The 16469-nt window shown below is 40.5% G+C and overlaps 2 protein-coding genes across 6 annotated transcripts in view; one reads left to right on the top strand and one right to left on the bottom strand.

The window, feature by feature from the left end:
* The window catches only part of USP45 (ubiquitin specific peptidase 45), a 64678-nt gene extending 57198 nt beyond the window's left edge, over positions 1-7480 (bottom strand). For 4 of the 5 annotated variants that reach the window (XR_011074987.1, XM_068551397.1, XM_068551399.1 and 1 more), the window contains exons 1-2: positions 7421-7480; positions 2731-2840 (exon numbers count right to left, since the gene is read on the bottom strand). Coding sequence is in view for 4 of the 5 variants with exons in the window: in XM_068551397.1 (XP_068407498.1) it covers positions 2731-2830 (100 nt within the window). In the remaining variant the exon portion in view is untranslated. Of the gene's footprint in view, positions 1-2730; positions 2841-4749; positions 5064-7420 lie in introns of all 5 variants that reach the window. The other variant, XM_068551398.1, reaches the window with a different exon arrangement.
* Positions 7481-11378: 3898 nt separating this feature from the next.
* On the top strand, positions 11379-16191 carry LOC137769496 (thiosulfate sulfurtransferase/rhodanese-like domain-containing protein 3). The gene is made up of 4 exons (XM_068551396.1): positions 11379-11535; positions 14603-14776; positions 14873-15032; positions 15337-16191. The coding sequence occupies exons 1-4, from the start codon at positions 11463-11465 to the stop codon at positions 15407-15409; spliced, it is 480 nt and encodes a 159-aa protein (XP_068407497.1). The 5' UTR covers positions 11379-11462; the 3' UTR covers positions 15410-16191.
* The last annotated feature ends 278 nt before the right edge of the window (positions 16192-16469 follow it).

Below are 16469 nucleotides of genomic sequence, written 5' to 3'. Positions count from 1 at the left end.
AGAACAAACAAAGGCATAATTTGCAGGAACAAGAATTCTCAGAATTCTCCTTAATGACTATTCCCAGATAACAAATGATTTTGCATGGTCCTTCATTATCCTTTATAAGAGATTCTTACTGTGTGCACTGTGTGGAGACAAATGGCCAAAATGAGCAAATATGTTCTTAATTTATCAAATAACCATATTCTTCTCTCAAGGGCTCAATAACACTTCCATTCCTCCCAAATACCTGAACACTTCCATTTCTACCCCTCAAATATCCCAAACACCAACTCTACAGCTATCTGCCAAAACCAAACAACAAAGGCAGAGACTGAGTACCTTGAAGAGGGAAACAAAAGGAGTATGTACATTTCAACTTTCTCCACTTCCCTTTCTGAATGCAAAGCATTCCTTTTCACCTACTGGTTAACTAGGGACTAGGCATTGGTTCCATTTCATTCTGAAGATAAAGAATGTGATTCCTGACAAATTAATTATAATAAATAGTTTCAACAAAAATAATATGTAAATCTGATAAAAGATTAAAACTTCTAATTTTACACCAAGAGTAAGTTATAAGAATAGACATAAAAGGAGTAATTCTGAAGTCCTATGTTTGAAAAGCAAGGATGCATGCCATTAAAGAAAGGGCTGTTCAGGGGAAGACTGACAAAAATGACCACACAAGTACAGGACCTAGAAATGGTTTACCAAATGTCATTGCTTTGAGTTTTTATATTTTAAAATTCTAAGGGAAAAATCATTCCACACACCTTCTATATCATCTCTGGCGTGGGATCTGGCCAGAGTAAAACTTAACCATTCTCTGACTCTACAATTCAGACTTATGAAACTGAAACTGCTAATGAATTCAGAGATAAGTGAATTCAAGACAAAAAAGCTTCTAGGCCCCTAAATTAAACCTATTAGCTTTTAAATATCTCAACCATATATACATTTTATAAGTAAATTAAAAAGTCTGAGGTTTTCCTACAAAAGCTAACCAGTGTTTAAACAGTATTCACTATCTTTTGTGAGGGGGAAAAATGTGAAAAATATCCTTCTACATTAATAAGTAAATTTCCTCCATTTTCTGCAATTCATTTAATCATATAATTGTCTAAATTTCATTTGACAAATAGGTCCTCTAGAGATTCCTAAATAAAAATATAAAAATGTATTAAAGTCTAGAGTTGTTTCACATTAACAAATCAAAAACAATAATCAAAATCTCCATATTTTTTACTTTAAATATTAATAAAAATTTTACAAGGAGTCTTCCAGTTTGCAAATGGTGGCATAAAATTAACACTTCCCCCTTGTCCCCCCCAAAACTATCCAAGGGCAAAAAGAACAGAAAACAAAAATACAAAGTTCATTTTCAGAGAAACCAGGAGACAGCTGAAGCCCCAAGTCACAAATTGAGTGGAAAGCCTCCCACCTCAAAGCAGCAGAGATCAGACAGGGGTGCGCACAGAAGGAAGCAGAGAGAACACTGCAGCAGTAGATTTCACAGAGAACAAGGCATGCTTTGCAGACACAGAACAAAACCTAAATCTCTGTGCTGCAACAACAGTGGCAGGAGCACCCCTATATCCAACTTTGTTTTGAGAAGAATCGAAAGAAGGGGATTTCTCATTCACTAAGTGAAAAGAAAAAAGGAAGCCATAATCGCAGGGAACAGCCTTATCTCTGCGGCAGTCGGAACGAAGAGATAATTTGGATTCTGAAAAAAACCCAGGGCTGCATAATCCTGGTAGCTGGAAAGAAGTAAAGCCTATATGAGCTCAAATTCAACAGTTAGGTCTCAACAGTGCTCTGGCCCTCCTTCTTACACAAATATTCTAAAACGAACTAGCCCAAGAAAAGCAACCCTACATCAAAGAAAATCAAAGCCACAAATTCTATGCTAAGATAATATAAGAAAAAGGAAGGAAGGAAAAGGAAAAATGGCAGAGCCATCGCTGCCATGAAATAAAAACACAAAAAAGAAGCAAACGCTTTAGGCTCAGGTGGCGGAGCAATAGGAAGTGACTAGCAGAGTTTAGGATAAATAAATAAATAAATAAAACCACAAAAACGAATGCAAAATTAAAAAGAGTGTAAGGTGAAAGCAACACTGCTGAACACAGTAAAAAATAAAAATGAAAACGGCACACAAAGGGAAAAGGAAATAGGAGTTTTAGAGGATTTGAGAAGAAATGATAACTATGGAAGTTAGGCAAAAGAGAGTTAACATAAGAATAATAAGAATCCCTGAAGAAACCTTATTAACAGAATAGAACAAATATTTAAAGACATAATTCAGACTTCCTTCAATACAGCAATCTATCCTGAAACATTATCCAAGTTAAAAACACTTAAAAATGGAAATAATATATTAAAAACCTCTTTTTAAATGGAAAACGGAACTGGTAAGTCAGTAAGGAAAATCCTCATAAGCTAAAACCCAAGACATGAGGATAAAAAGAAAAAAGCAAGCCAGGAAGCTAGCAGCTCCCCAGGGTCATCTGCCAACCTCACTGGCTTGAGGGCTTGGTTTTCACAGCCAGGAGAAACAAACAACAACAACAAGAAAAGATGCCAATTCTAAGTCAAATATAAAATAAACAAAATCTCAATAAAAATGCCCACAGGATCTAGACAAGCTGATTTTAAAGTTCATGCAGAAAAATGGTCGTTAAAAACATATATTATTATTTCTCTTCTGCAACACTATTCAGGATGCCAGACATCGTAATTTACCAGCAATGTCATCTGAAGAGTCTTCATCATGAGGTATGGTAGGCCTTTTACTTCTTTTGGCTTTCTCAGGTAAAGCTTTGGATGGCTCTTTCACCCGCATCTGTTACTTACTGAAAAGGTTGGGGGTAAAAATACACATTAATCCTCAAAATTAAAATTTTATGTGTTTTACTTAACGCATATTAAAATGGAAATGACTTCAAGTTTAATGGGCCTAGTAAATTCACAGAGGAAGAAGAAGGGAGCACCAGCTGAAACCAAAGAAATCTTTATTAAACCAATATACTTTTTTTATACAAAAAGTCAAACTACATTTGACTTTTACCAATGGTTCCCTACATGTATGATGGCCAGGTGAAGAAAAAAAACCTGAAGTGTACACTGCTTCTGGTTCCTGTGCTTCCCTTGCCCTTTCTCTTGTCTCACCAGCTAGAAGACAGGCGGAGCTGGAAGAGCCTTAACGGGCCAGTGGTGGAGGCCTAGTGCCAAGCACAGCAGAGCGGCCCAGCACCGGACGACTGACAGAGAAATACATTTCTATCTTTTTAAGCTCTTGCATTTTTTGTGAGTTTTTTCCCCACTTTTTTATTATGAAAAATTTTAAACTTCCAAGAAAGTTACAAGAACAGGATAATGAACACCCATATACTACCTAAATCCCACATCTAGAATATCTTGCCCTATTGGTTTTATCGATATATCGTGTATATAGACATAGCTATACATGTATGTGAGTATGTTTGTTTTTGCTGAACTATTTAAAAGTAAGTTGCAGAGAGCATATATCCCTTAAGGCAGGGGTCCCCAACCCCTGGGCTGCTAACGGTCTGTGGCCTGTTAGGAACCGGGCCGCAGAGCAGGAGGTGAGTGGGGGGCGAACGAACGAAGCTTCATCTGCCACTCTCCCTCACTCGCGTTATCACCTAAACCATCCCCCCTCTTCCCATGGAAAAACTGTCTTCCAAGAAACCGGTCCCTGCTGCCAAAAAGGTTGGGGACCACTGCCTTAAGGAGGTTCTCCTATACAGTCCTATCATTATCACTTCTAAGAAAATTAACAGTAATTCCTTAATATCATCTCATATCCTATCATATTCTAATTTCTTCAGCTGACCCAAAGTATCACCTGTACTGGTTTTTTGCATAAGGATTTAATCAAGGTTTGCACTTTGTACTGGTTATGTCAGTTAGTATCTTTTAATCTACAACTGTTCTTCCCATAAGAAATGGAGAACTAATACTGTCTTACTTTCCTAAGACACTGGCTTTTTTTGAGATCAGGCCAGTGCATGAGTCAAACTGGAGATCTTGTTAAAATGTGGATAGCAAAGTGATTCAGAGACATATATATATATATACATATATATTCTTTTTTATATTCTTTTCCATTATGGTTTATCACAAGGAGAACTTTTTTTTTGGCTGCGGTGGGTCTTTGTTGCTGCGCGCGGGCTTTCTCTAGTTGTGGCGAGCGGGGGCTACTCTTCGTTGCGGTGCGCCGGCTTCTCATTGCGGTGGCTTCTCTTGTTGTGGAGCACGTGCTCTAAGCGTACGGGCTTCAGTAGTTGTGGCACGCGGGCTCAGTAGTTGTGGCACACTGGCTCTAGAGTGCAGGTTCAGTAGTTGTGGTGCATGGGCTTAGTTGCTCCACGCTCCGCGTTATGTGGCATCTTCCTGGACCAGGGCTCAAACCCACGTCCCCTGCATTGGCAGGCGGATTCTTAACCACGTGCCACCAGGGAAGCTCCTCTAAATATATTTTTAAGAAATCCCTTCTATTTCTTAAAAACTCAAAGTTAATTCTAAAGATTTTAGATACAAGTTAATGCATTTTTTTAAACCACTATATCCTAAATCCTACCTAATACCATGCTACTCCATGGCTAAGCTATACTGTAATTTTTGTGGTTGTTTATTTGCTTTCATTGATCAAGGTGGAAGAACCTTTCAATTCAATAACAAATTCTGAATCCTGATTTAGTCGTACTATGTTCCACCTAAGGAAGCTTTTGAGTTTACCATTTTAAGAGCCATTTCCTTAAGTCCAAGGATCATCACTATTGAACAAGGCTGCAATAAATTAAGGCCTTCGGGGTTACAGAGATGCAGAAGGTCTCCAAGTTCCTTGACCACTTCATTTCTGACTGCCTTCACCCTCCAGACTGCCTCATCCACTTATCCCTACAGTTCCACCTTGCAAAATCACTAATTCAAGTATTCTGTTCTCTGATCACAACTTCAAGTTTTGCCGGCTTGTTTCATCAGCCACTCCAATCCTCCTTTAGTGCCCAGGCTGACAAGAGGCTGCATCTCAACAAGTGCTTCCACGATCACTGTAGCAGGGAAGGGAGAAAGGGAAGTGGCAAATCGAGTGCTGGTTCTTAAAGTTTCACTTGCAAGTGACACATGTCTGCTTATATTTTACTGGCCAAAGCAAGTCATATGGCCACATTTAACTTCAAACAGACCAAAGGGGGTGGGGCACGGGGGGGTAGTGTACAAAGAGGACAACCTTAACATGTACCCAGAAAGAACAGAATATGTGTGCACAGCCTTAATGACTTACCACACCACCCCTCTAACAGAACCCCAATCCTAGACAAATCCAATTAACCACTTTCTCCATGAATGCATCCAATCAGGCTGGAGAAAGTCTTGTAAGAAAGGAGATTGGGTCCACTAAATTCATAATCATAACTGCAAACGGATCAAGACACCCCATTATCTACTACACCTTCTGGCCAACTCATTTATATACTCCTCACACAGCCTTCTGAAATCTTTTTCACTCTCCCAAACCTCCAACTCCTCCTCTCCCTACTCCTCCAAATTATCATCTGGTCTTCTACTTGATTGAGAGAAAAGAGATGTAATCAAATAGCAAATCGGATCTTTCTACCCCCAAATTTACAAACTTAGACCTCCAACTATTTTAACTTGATGTCCTGAAAAGAGATAGGCATAACTAAGAGAATCCAAGAAAAATGGCCCATGAGAAACTGGTCATATTTTTACACCCCCTGCACAGGTAAACTCTTGATAAAGATGAGCATTAACACATAGCTAATACTGGCAGAATAACCAAAAGAACCAGGTAGCTGACCTAGAATCTAAAAAACACCTATGCCTTTTTTCAAAAACACTGTGACTCATACTTAACTTGGCAATGTAGAGTCAATTTCCAGTGATTTTTCTGACACATGTACTATGTCTAAACATACAGTCATTTTGGATGGTAACCCACTATTTAGCAGTCACTTATCTGTATAGCTTTCTTCTTCAATTCCCCGTTTAGGCAAAAAGAGACAAAATGAAAGTCCGATTAATGGAGCTTCAAATACTGTCCATCAACAATATTGTGTCTGGGGAGTTCCAAGACCACCCTCTCATTTGGAGATTTACTATAAGGTCTCACAAAACCCAGCATATAGTTGTATTCATGGCTAACATTTATTACAGCAATGCAGTATGGACATACAGCTTGATCGTAATGAAAAAGACACAGGTGAAGTCTAGAGGAATCCAAGTGCAGGCTTCCTTACCATTCTCTCCCTCCCAAGAGGGGTCACCACACTCTTCCCCCAATAAGTAAAATCCAGTAATGTCTGTGCAATGTTTCTGCTCAGGGAAGCCCATTACAGACTCACAGGTGCAGGACTTTTAGGGGGGGTAGTAACTTCTGCATAAACCGTACCCTACAACATAAAATATGTTGTTCCCAGATGCCAAGCAAGGGCTAACCTTTCTAAGGACAGCAGTCTCAGGCATGCTATGTTAAGTCTTTTCAGCACAAATAAATTCTGGCCATTTTTCTCACGTGGTTTCCCAAACAAAACTTTCGTTTTCAACTTCCGCGTTTACCTACACCTGTCTTTTCTCTAATGTAGGATGTGCAACTAAACTGTTTAGAAATGTTTAATTTTTTTAAAAGGCCATGCATACAAAAGCCCACATTCTCAAAAAAGAAAAAAATCTTTTTTTCCCTACTCTTGGGCGATTATTTTCGGCGGGGATGCCGGGGGAGGGAAGAAAGAGACAAAACTCTCTTTTTTAGAGGCTCAAAAAGATGACCAGCATTTACATACTTTTTTGTGCATCGCACTCGGTTCTCAGCACTGAAGAGATACTAACCCACTTCATCCTCCCAACCACCAACCACCTTATGAGATAGGTTACTATTATTTCTCCCATTTTATACTTGAAACTGAGACACACAGTAGTTAGGTGACTTGCAGAAGCCAGAAGCCAGTAAGCGGTGGATGGAGATTTGGACCCAGGGAGTCCATCTCCAGGGTTCCTAATACTACACGATGCTGCCAGAAACCCGTGGTAAGACTCGTCCTCTGGTCTCACAAAAACATCCCAAGTTTCTGAAGAGAAAATGCGCCGTGAGGATGAGCGCGGAAGGGAGGCCGGAAGGGTGCTGGGTCGCCGCGACCCTGGTCAAGGTGAGGCGGCCCCTCTCCCGCCCCACCTCGCCGGCTCCTCAAGCCGCCGCCCGGACACCCCGCCAGCCCGGCCACGCTCACGCGGCCCTCGGTGACCGCCTGGAGCCCCCAAGGATCGGCAAGGCGAGGGAGCGTGGGAGGGGGGGGCGTTCTTTCCCAGGCCAGTCAAGCCACAAGGGCCCGGGGTTGCGGAAACGAAGACGGAGAAACTGCGGCGACCCCAGCACCGAGCCCCAACTCACCCTGCCAGGCCCGGCGGCCGCCTCTACAACCGGAAGAGACTGCGCCTGCGCGTCCGCCCCTCCCGCTGGCAGGGGCGGGGCCTCGTGTGCCCGCCCCCATGTTTGGGGCGGGGGGGTTGGGGCCGCCCCTCGCGTGGCCGCGCACCCGGAGTTGGGCGTGAACAGGGCGGGGCCGGCTCGCGTCGCGCCTGCGTCCTGTAAATTTGCAGGACTAGGTAGGCCCCGGCCAAATCTTAGAAAAATGTTAAGTAGACTGCTAATTGGATCCTGATAGTGGCCTGGAGTTCGCGCAGCTGGGGTGTTCTCGGAGTCAGGATTAAGTCCCACTTGTTGCTGGACAGCGTGCCCGGACAGCCTCCGACTTCTCGCCGTCACATTCTTCTGTGCAATAAAATCACATCAGACATCAATATTTTCTTGTTTTTTCTCATTATTGTTGTCCTACCTGTCGTTCTCACTTTTTTTTAAATCTATTTTTATTTATTTATTTTTGGCTGCATTGGGTCTTCGTTGCTGCGCTCGGGCTTTCTCTAGTTGTGGCGAGCGGGGACTACTCTTCCTTGTGGTGCACGGGCTTCTCACTGCGGTGGCTTCTCTTGTTGCGGAGCTCGGGCTCTAGAGCACAGGCTCAGTAGTTGTGGCACACGGGCTTAGTTGTTCCCTGTCATGTGGGATCTTCCCGGACCAGGGCTTGAGCCTGTGTCCCCTGCATTGGCAGGTGGATTCTTAACCACTGCACCACCAGGGAAGTCCTTCACTTCTTTATTAGAAAATTTCTTGACCTATACCTAGACCTCTTCGACGAAGCTCGATTACCCGTTAAAGTGGTTTGCACTTTGCATATGTTTAGTAAAAGTAATTGGTTGAGAAATACTTTGTTTGAATGATATTGCAGACATCAACACTAGTTACAGATAAACTCTACGATTCTTGTAATCTTTCACAATTCTTCAGCCAGGGGACAGGTGTGGCATTATGGAAAGAGCCTTGGATTCCTATTTGATGGATTCTTCAAAGGAAGGAAATTATTTTTAAATGGTACCTAATAAGTATATTTTTAGTGCTATTGCAAAGACATTATGACAAAACATCAAATAGAAATATAAATGTGCTTAAGGTCAGCTCTGTATACATTTCAAATAATGTTAAGTATCTTAATTTTACCGTCATTGTTCTGTCTGAAAATGTATGGAATACTTTGCTAAGCTATAGGCTATACATATATTAAGTTTTTATTGTGTATTTTAAAAGATACATTTTTTATTATAAAAGTAATACATGAAAGTTTCACATAAAGTTCCTCACCTTTTCCTCCTTCCCTCATTCCCATTTGCTTTCCTCAGAGGTAACATTTCCTCTCCTCTATTTTCTGTTTCTTGTGTATAGTTTCAGGAATTGTCTTTGCACATACAATATGCCTTTGTACGACATTTTTATATGATTACCATTCGTTAAAAGAGAACACAGTCAGCTTAGATTACGGTCTATTTTCTATTCTACAACTTGATTTTTTTTCACTTGATTGTATATCTTGGACATATCTCCACACCAGCCTCATTCTTTTTACTTGTTGCTTAGAACTCCAGTGAATGGATGTATCATTTTTTCCCAATCAGTCCCCTGTTAGTGTACATTTATCTTTGCCTACTTGTGCAGATATTTTCAGTAGATGAACTATTAGCGGTGAAAATGCTGAGTCAACAGATGTTCAAGGGCTTCCCTGGTGGCACAGTGGTTAAGAATCCGCCTGCCAATGCAGGGAACACGGGTTCGAGCCCTGGTCCGGGAAGATCCCACATGCCACGGAGCAACTAAGCCCGTGCGCCACAACTACTAAAGCCCGCGTGTCTAGAGCCCGTGCTCCGCAACAAGAGAAGCCACCGCAATGAGAAGCCTGCGCACCACAACGAACAGTAGCCCCCACTCGCCACAACTAGAGAAAGCCCGCGCACAGCAACGAAGACCCAACACAGCCAAAAATAAATAAATTAAATAAATAAAAAAATTTTTAAAAAGCAGATGTTCAAGTTTTGATAAACTTTTGGAAAAAACGTTGCATGAAAGGCAATACATTTCCTAATTCTTCATTTGATTTGTCTAAAATCTGGGAGCTTGATGTGGATTTAGAAAAAATGGGAAAAATCCCAAGTCTCTTAAAAATCCTCTCCTTTCCAATTGTCTTTCACTTGCATTGTGGTGAAAAAAAAAATGAGTTGTTTGAGAATTAATGACTCATATCAACTCAGCACTAGTAGACCTTTCCCAGAAAACATTGCATTATTTCTCTGCCTTTCATTCCACTTCAAGCCTTACTTCCCTCCGTCACACTGACTCTGAAGGAAGAACTTGGACATTTGTCCAAGGAGCAGTGATCAATACTCCTGTTTGACAAGATCTTTTTGCTCTAAGCCCTCTTAAATAAACCAAGTTTGGCACTGTGCTAGTTATAGGAGGACATATTCATCTTTTCAGAAAAAGAAATCCTACAGAAAAATATTTCTCAAATAATCAGTCATGAACACTTGAAAAGAATTGTTTAGTAATATGTGCTCTTGCAAAAGTGTAAATTAGATTAAATGTGATTCATTGAGGCCAAGTACATTGTTTCCATATCTGTGTCCATACAACCTGTGGTTTATGATGTGGATGCCACAGAGAGTACATGAATCTACAATATTTAATGACATCTTAGTTCAAAGTCAATCCACAAAGTAGATTACACAGAGACTATGGTTAAACTTCAAATGACTTGGAAAACATAACTGTAAATGTTGTCATTGGTATAGAAATCTGAAGTCATCTTATTAATTATTAAACTATTGAAAGCTGAATAATTTAAAAGTGCACGCTTAATGAAATTATTCCTTGAACACATACTTTAATAATGCCATTTGGAAACTAATTTTAAAAAATTTCACTGTGAATCCATTTGCAGTTAAATATGACTTTCATTATCCTTGGGAACCAAATTGAGAATAAATTAAAAATAAGGTAATGAACCAAGTTGAGAATAAAGTAAAAACAAGGTAATAAGAAACTTTATATGCCGTAGGCTGAATATGCTCCCTCCACAACCACACACCAAGGTGTTCTAATTCCTGGAACCTATGAATACGTTACCTTACATGGCAAAAGGATTTTGTGCATATGATTAAATCAAGATTATCCCAGTGGTCCCAGTGTAATCACAAAGGTCCTTATGAAAGGGAGGCAGAAGGGTGAGAGGAAGAGAAGAGGATGTGACAGCACAAGCAGAGGTCGGAATTAGAGATCTGAAGATGCCAAACTGTTGGCTTTGAAGATGGGGAAACGGACCAATAGCCAAGGAATGCAGGCAGCCTCTCCTAGATGGAAAAGGTAAGTACAGAAATTCTCCCCTACAGCCTTCACAAGGAACACAGGCTTGCTGACACCTTAATTTTAGCCTAGTGACTTCTGACCTTCAAAACTGTACATAATAAATTTGTGTTGTTTTAAGTCAATAAGTTTGTGGTATAGTAGCAATTGGAAACTAACACATTTTATAAATTAGTTGGACCTGACTCTGACAGAGTTATCATCAAATATAGTCAAATATCATCATGTTGTGGGGAAAAGATGACAGCATGAGATTATCTTAATACTGACATCAGCTGAACCAGCTATGGGAATGAAGAGCAATTCTTAGAAAAGTGCACACGTGCTTTGCTTTAATTCAATGCAGGAGAATCCTGTTATCAAGTAAATTGGAGAAATTTATTTACTTTATATATTTAAATATTATCTTTGTTATATTCTCTTTCCACTTTTAAACTTTGTCTCTCCTTAAAAAAATAATAATCATAAACAAAAAAGCAAACCCAACCCTTAGTTTCTTACCAGGCAATTTTAAGTTTTACAGCAGGGCGCGTTTCCGTCCACGATTACTCCTAGTGGCACTACCCGGTTCGGCCGGAGCCTGGCTGGAGGGCGCTCGAGAGCCCGGCGCGGTTCGCCCGGCGGCGGGAGGAGGAGGAGGAGCAGGAGGAGGAAGTGGTTAGTAGCCCCGAGACTCGACCCGGAGATGAGGCTGCTGCGACTATTGCACTTGAGTGGGCGCCAGGCGATCCTCGGGTCTGCAGAGGCTGCGCTCTGGGGTGAGCTCGGGGTCCCCGGGGAAAGGGAGAACGCCTAACCTCGGGCCCCTGGGAAGGGATGGCGTTGGTGAGGGTGATCGCTTCTTTTTTAAAGGCTTCCAGTTAAAAGTCAGACCCAGTACCCTTGGTACCTGGGAATGTAACACCCACTTGCGGTTCTTGTTCCTTCAGATTCCGGGCTACTGGGGTCTGGGGTTGCTCTCGGGGTACGTACGGAGGGGGGCAACCAATGCTCCAGGGAGCTCGCGTGGGAAGGCAGTTATAAAGGTATGGGTGCTTGACTGAGCAATGAAGGTCAATTCGCGATTCAGGGAAGTGAGCTCAGTGGCCAGTTCCTGCCCGGGAGAGTCGCAATGAGGAGCCCCGTGTTGCGAGTTATACTTGTGACCCACTAGAGAGCAGCACTCATGGGCTGATGCAACCTACAGTTACCACGTTAGGGCTGTAATAGTACCACACCTAATTTTACAGCTGGCGAAACAGAAGCCAGAGAAGCGAAGGTGGTCAGTGGAGGAGGTGGGTCTAGAACCCAGAGCAGGCCTCCAGTCCCTTCTCTTTGCTTTACGTGCTGCCTCTCCTTTAGCAACAACCTTTGTGGATAAAGATACAGGAGCCCCAGCGTAACATTCTCCGCCCCGCCCCCGCCCCCGCCCCCGCCCCAGTTATTCCATTTTAACTCTTGGTACAGCCTCTGTAGTTGAAGAGGTGTCGTTCCTGCAAATTCTGTTATTTGGTTTTACCTTTAATCAGCAATCATTTATTGAGCTCCTAATCTGCCAGACGTCCTGCTGGGGATACAGTTTACTTCACCATTTTGGGGTGACACACACAAACCATCACCACACACAGCCCATTCGAATGAGACTGCAATGGAAAGGACTGAGTTGGAGAAGGTGTTAGAGAAAAGGTGCCTGTTTCATTTTTTAAATTCTACTTGTAATACATGATTATATTCTCATTATATTAAAACAAACAATAAAGCTCAGCATGAGTCCCCTTTATGCACTTTCCCCAGATATGAATATACATAAATGTACAGATGAAAATACTACGTATGTTAATATATATATAATAGATTAGTATATATATGGATATCTATAGTATCTCTCTGTATATACACTATATACCATAGATATATATATACTATATACTATAGATATCTATATATAATGTGATCTACACTGTGCTTGCTTTTCTGTAATTTTTTTCTCACCTAGGTATTCAGAAGCTTTCTATGGCAGCACATATAACTCTTTTAACCACTGCATATATCCCCTACTATGAATTACCACAGTTTATTTAACTAGTCCCTTATTGATTGATATTTTGGCTTCCAATTTTTTTGCTATTTTAAAAAGTTCTCAATAATTATCATTGTACATGCTTCTTTGTGCATATGTGCAAGTATTTTACAAGAATAGATACCTAGAAGTGGAATTGTTGGATCAAAGGGGAGGTAACAAGTGACATTTAACAGGGTCATAAAGGAGACTTAGAGTGCCAGGTAAAGATGAGAGAGAAGGGTATTCCCTTCAGAGGGAACAATGTCCATATATCATGAAGGAAATGTGAAAATAGATATTTATTGTGCACTGTATAGAGTATTTAAACCTCACAGCAACTCTAAAAGGTTAAATAATATTATTCAATTTTACAAATCAGAAGCTAAGTACCAGAGAGTTTAAGTAATCTGCCCAGGGTCACAGAGCCAAGTGGGCAAGCCAGGATTTGAACTTAGGTTTATCTGACTCTAAAATCCCTGCTCTTTCCACTATAAAAATGAGATTAGAGCACATGTATACTTTTGATGTTGCTGGAGGGTAGGATAATTGGGGCAGAGAAGGAATGAGGAGGAGGTTTGGTAAGTTATATTGGTAAGGGGGGGTTGAAGGACATTATAGAACATACTAAGAAGCTTGGACTGTATATCCTGTAATGTAGGCTGTAGGGAGTAACCAGGTGAGGTTGGATTTACCTGTGTGGAAACAGCAAAATTGGAGTTTATTCAAAGTTTAAGCTCAAAAAGTGAAAATTAGGTATAGCGTGTATTACTCTTGAAATCCCTCAAGAGAACCACACATCATCTCTCAGGGATCCCAAACAGCCAGTTTTTCTTCGCTGTAGGAGCAGTTCACTGTTTCTTCGGTTGAGCATCAGATGAAGTGGTTAATTTACAAGTGGAGGCCATGTTGTACAACAACACACACACACTATAGTTTTAAATAATTAGTGTGGAGTACAGACTCACACCGTGAGAGGCTTGGGGGAGCTGAGACTCATCAAGGGACCATACTTGGGACTTCCCTGGTGGTCCAGTGGCTAAGACTCCGTGCTCCAAATGCAGGGGGCCTGGGTTTGATCCCTGGTCAGGGAACTAGATCCCACATACCGCAACTAAAGATCCCGCATGCTGTAATGAAGATCCCATGTGCCGCAACTATAAGAAGATTCTGCATGCCGCAGTGAGGATCCCGCGGGCGGCAGTGAAGATCCCGCCTGCCACAACTAAGACCCGGTGCAGCCAAATAAATAAATAAATAAATAAATAAAATTTTTTAAAAAAAGGGACCATGCTTGCTTCAGGCTTTTGCTGATCAAGTGGAAAGGAAGGAAATCCAGTCTTACTGATTACTCTTCCTGTTCTCCACCCCTCCCCCCCACCCCACTCCTTGCTGAATAAGAGAAAGGTAAACGTCGGTTTAATATGACTCTACTATACAAGAAAAACTTAGATTAGGGTAAGATTTACAAATTATTTGCAAAATTCAGTTACCAAATGTTGAATGTGTATTTATAAACTCTCCCCCCAATTAAAGGGCTTGGAGAGAGTAGAATATTGGAGGTGGCCCAAGACCAGCCATAAGTATGCAGGGCAGGATAGGGCTGCATCTTACTGTTCAGTCAGACTGTATGCAAATTATATACATTGATTATACAGTTTAGTAAAGTCAAAAGATCAATATGGTTAGCTGACTGGAACAATGGGGAAAATTCCTTTGACCTACTCTTTCCAGATATTAATAGAGATGTCATTTTGAAAGTACCTAAATTATTTTATTCTTTCCAGGTTTGAAGTCAATAAAAGGAAGCTGCAACAATTTTTGCACTGCTATTTGTAAAGATGTCACCTATATGGAACTTAAAAACCTCTTGAAGTCCAAAAAAATTATGTTAATTGATGTTAGAGAACCATGGGAAATTCTTGAGTATGGAAAAATCCCCGGGTCTGTCAATATACCATGTAAGTGACATGTGTCTTAACTGATTCATTAGAAATATATATCCAGTAACTGACTGTATCTAAAATTTAATTGAAATTCTTAACATTTTCTTTCAGTGGATAACGTAGATGAAGCTCTACAGATGAACCCAAAAGACTTCAAAGAGAAGTACAATGAAGTAAAGCCATCCAAATCTGACAGTCTAGTGTTTTCTTGTTTAGCCGGAGTGAGAAGCAAGAAGGCTATGGACACAGCAATATCTCTGGGCTTTAACAGGTGTGTAGATGAAGGATAAAAATGGGTTTAAGAGTATGTATTGCAGTATTTCATGGGTCTATTTTTATTGGCCTACTGAAGAATTTCTTATAATTACTATGTTAGTAATGGCAGGACAGACTATAGACTCTTATAGACTAAGAGTCTCTACTTTTCATCCTACAATCTTTCAAATAGGCTCAAAGTCTAAATAGTATGGTGAGAAGCCATGGCATCTCTAAATCTCTAAATTTCTTATCTCTAAAGTTCCTATGAACCTTGTGCTATAAAGCAGGAGAACTAATTATTTGATGTATGTTTTTAGTGCTCAACACTATGCTGGAGGATGGAAGGAATGGGCAACCTATGAATTTTCGGAGAAGAAACAAGGAAATTGAATTTTGGAATACAAGCTGGCCCTTTCCTTGTGTACGTGCAGCCTAGGATAGTGGAATAAGCAAAAGAATCAAAATGTAGCCCTGGAACCACTGGTTAATGGGAAGGGGATTTTGTGTAAGTCAATTATTTGTTGAATCTTTTTCTCACCTATAAATTGGGAATACCACTTCTCCCTGCCTACTTCCAAAGGCTAATGAGGCTTGCTGTAATGTATGTGACTTGCCATGGAAACATAAGGGTTGGGATTCTAAAAATTAATTTTTAAATACTTTAGTATAGTTCAATAGTATTCCAAAAGACCTGGTTACTTGTATTACCTAATCATAATGTGTGACCACTTCTGTTAATATAGTGTCTATACTCTTCAAAGAGGCTATGAACTAGACCAGTCGATTAAGAAGACTTCACCTTAAAACACCAAGAATCCGGGGTGCAGAAAAGTAGGTGAAATATGAACAATGAAAATACAACATTAGCAATATCCAAAGACTTATGGCACTGTGACCAGCATGGTAGTGATATAATTTGCAGTTTAAAAAAGTAATATTATCCATGGGGATAGTAATCAGAACAGTGGTTGCTTCTGTTGAAGGAAGGAAATTAACAGGAAAATCAAGGAGGAAAATTTCTAGGGTGATGGAAGTGCTCTATATCTTGATTGAGGTGTGGGTACATAGGTATATACATTTACCAAAACTCATTGAACACTTTAAAACTATACATTACCTGTAATTACATCTCAATTAAAAATAATGAAAATTAAAAAAAGTTTAAATGCAAATGACTCCCACTAGCATATTTCTTTGGAATGTTAAGTCCTGCACTTGTTAGTACACTAGTGCACTGGTGAGTGGTAAAACAAATTTGTGCTTTCTTCCATCCATGTCTCTTCAGACCCATCTGTTTTTACTCTCATTTATATTGTCATTCAGAACGTGTAAGGTCTGGCAAGTAAACTATAAGGACTTGGTTTTGTCCTAAATGACTTATTAAGCCATTGGAGAATCTGTGGTAGGTATGTGATATTATCACCTTGAACTTCTATTTCTGATATGTCAG

The sequence above is a fragment of the Eschrichtius robustus genome, chromosome 9 (assembly GCF_028021215.1).
Source record: "Eschrichtius robustus isolate mEscRob2 chromosome 9, mEscRob2.pri, whole genome shotgun sequence".
Taxonomy (NCBI): Eukaryota; Metazoa; Chordata; class Mammalia; order Artiodactyla; family Eschrichtiidae; genus Eschrichtius; species Eschrichtius robustus.
This window is presented reverse-complemented; position numbering and strand designations above follow the sequence as displayed.

Coding starts and splice junctions, on each gene's coding strand:
- LOC137769496 (XM_068551396.1), top strand. CDS start 11,463: ATGAGGCTGCTGCGACTATTGCACTTGAGTGGGCGCCAGGCGATCCTC. Junction 11,536..14,602: donor TGCAGAGGCTGCGCTCTGGG/GTGAGCTCGGGG, acceptor TATTCTTTCCAG/GTTTGAAGTCAATAAAAGGA. Junction 14,777..14,872: donor CGGGTCTGTCAATATACCAT/GTAAGTGACATG, acceptor ATTTTCTTTCAG/TGGATAACGTAGATGAAGCT.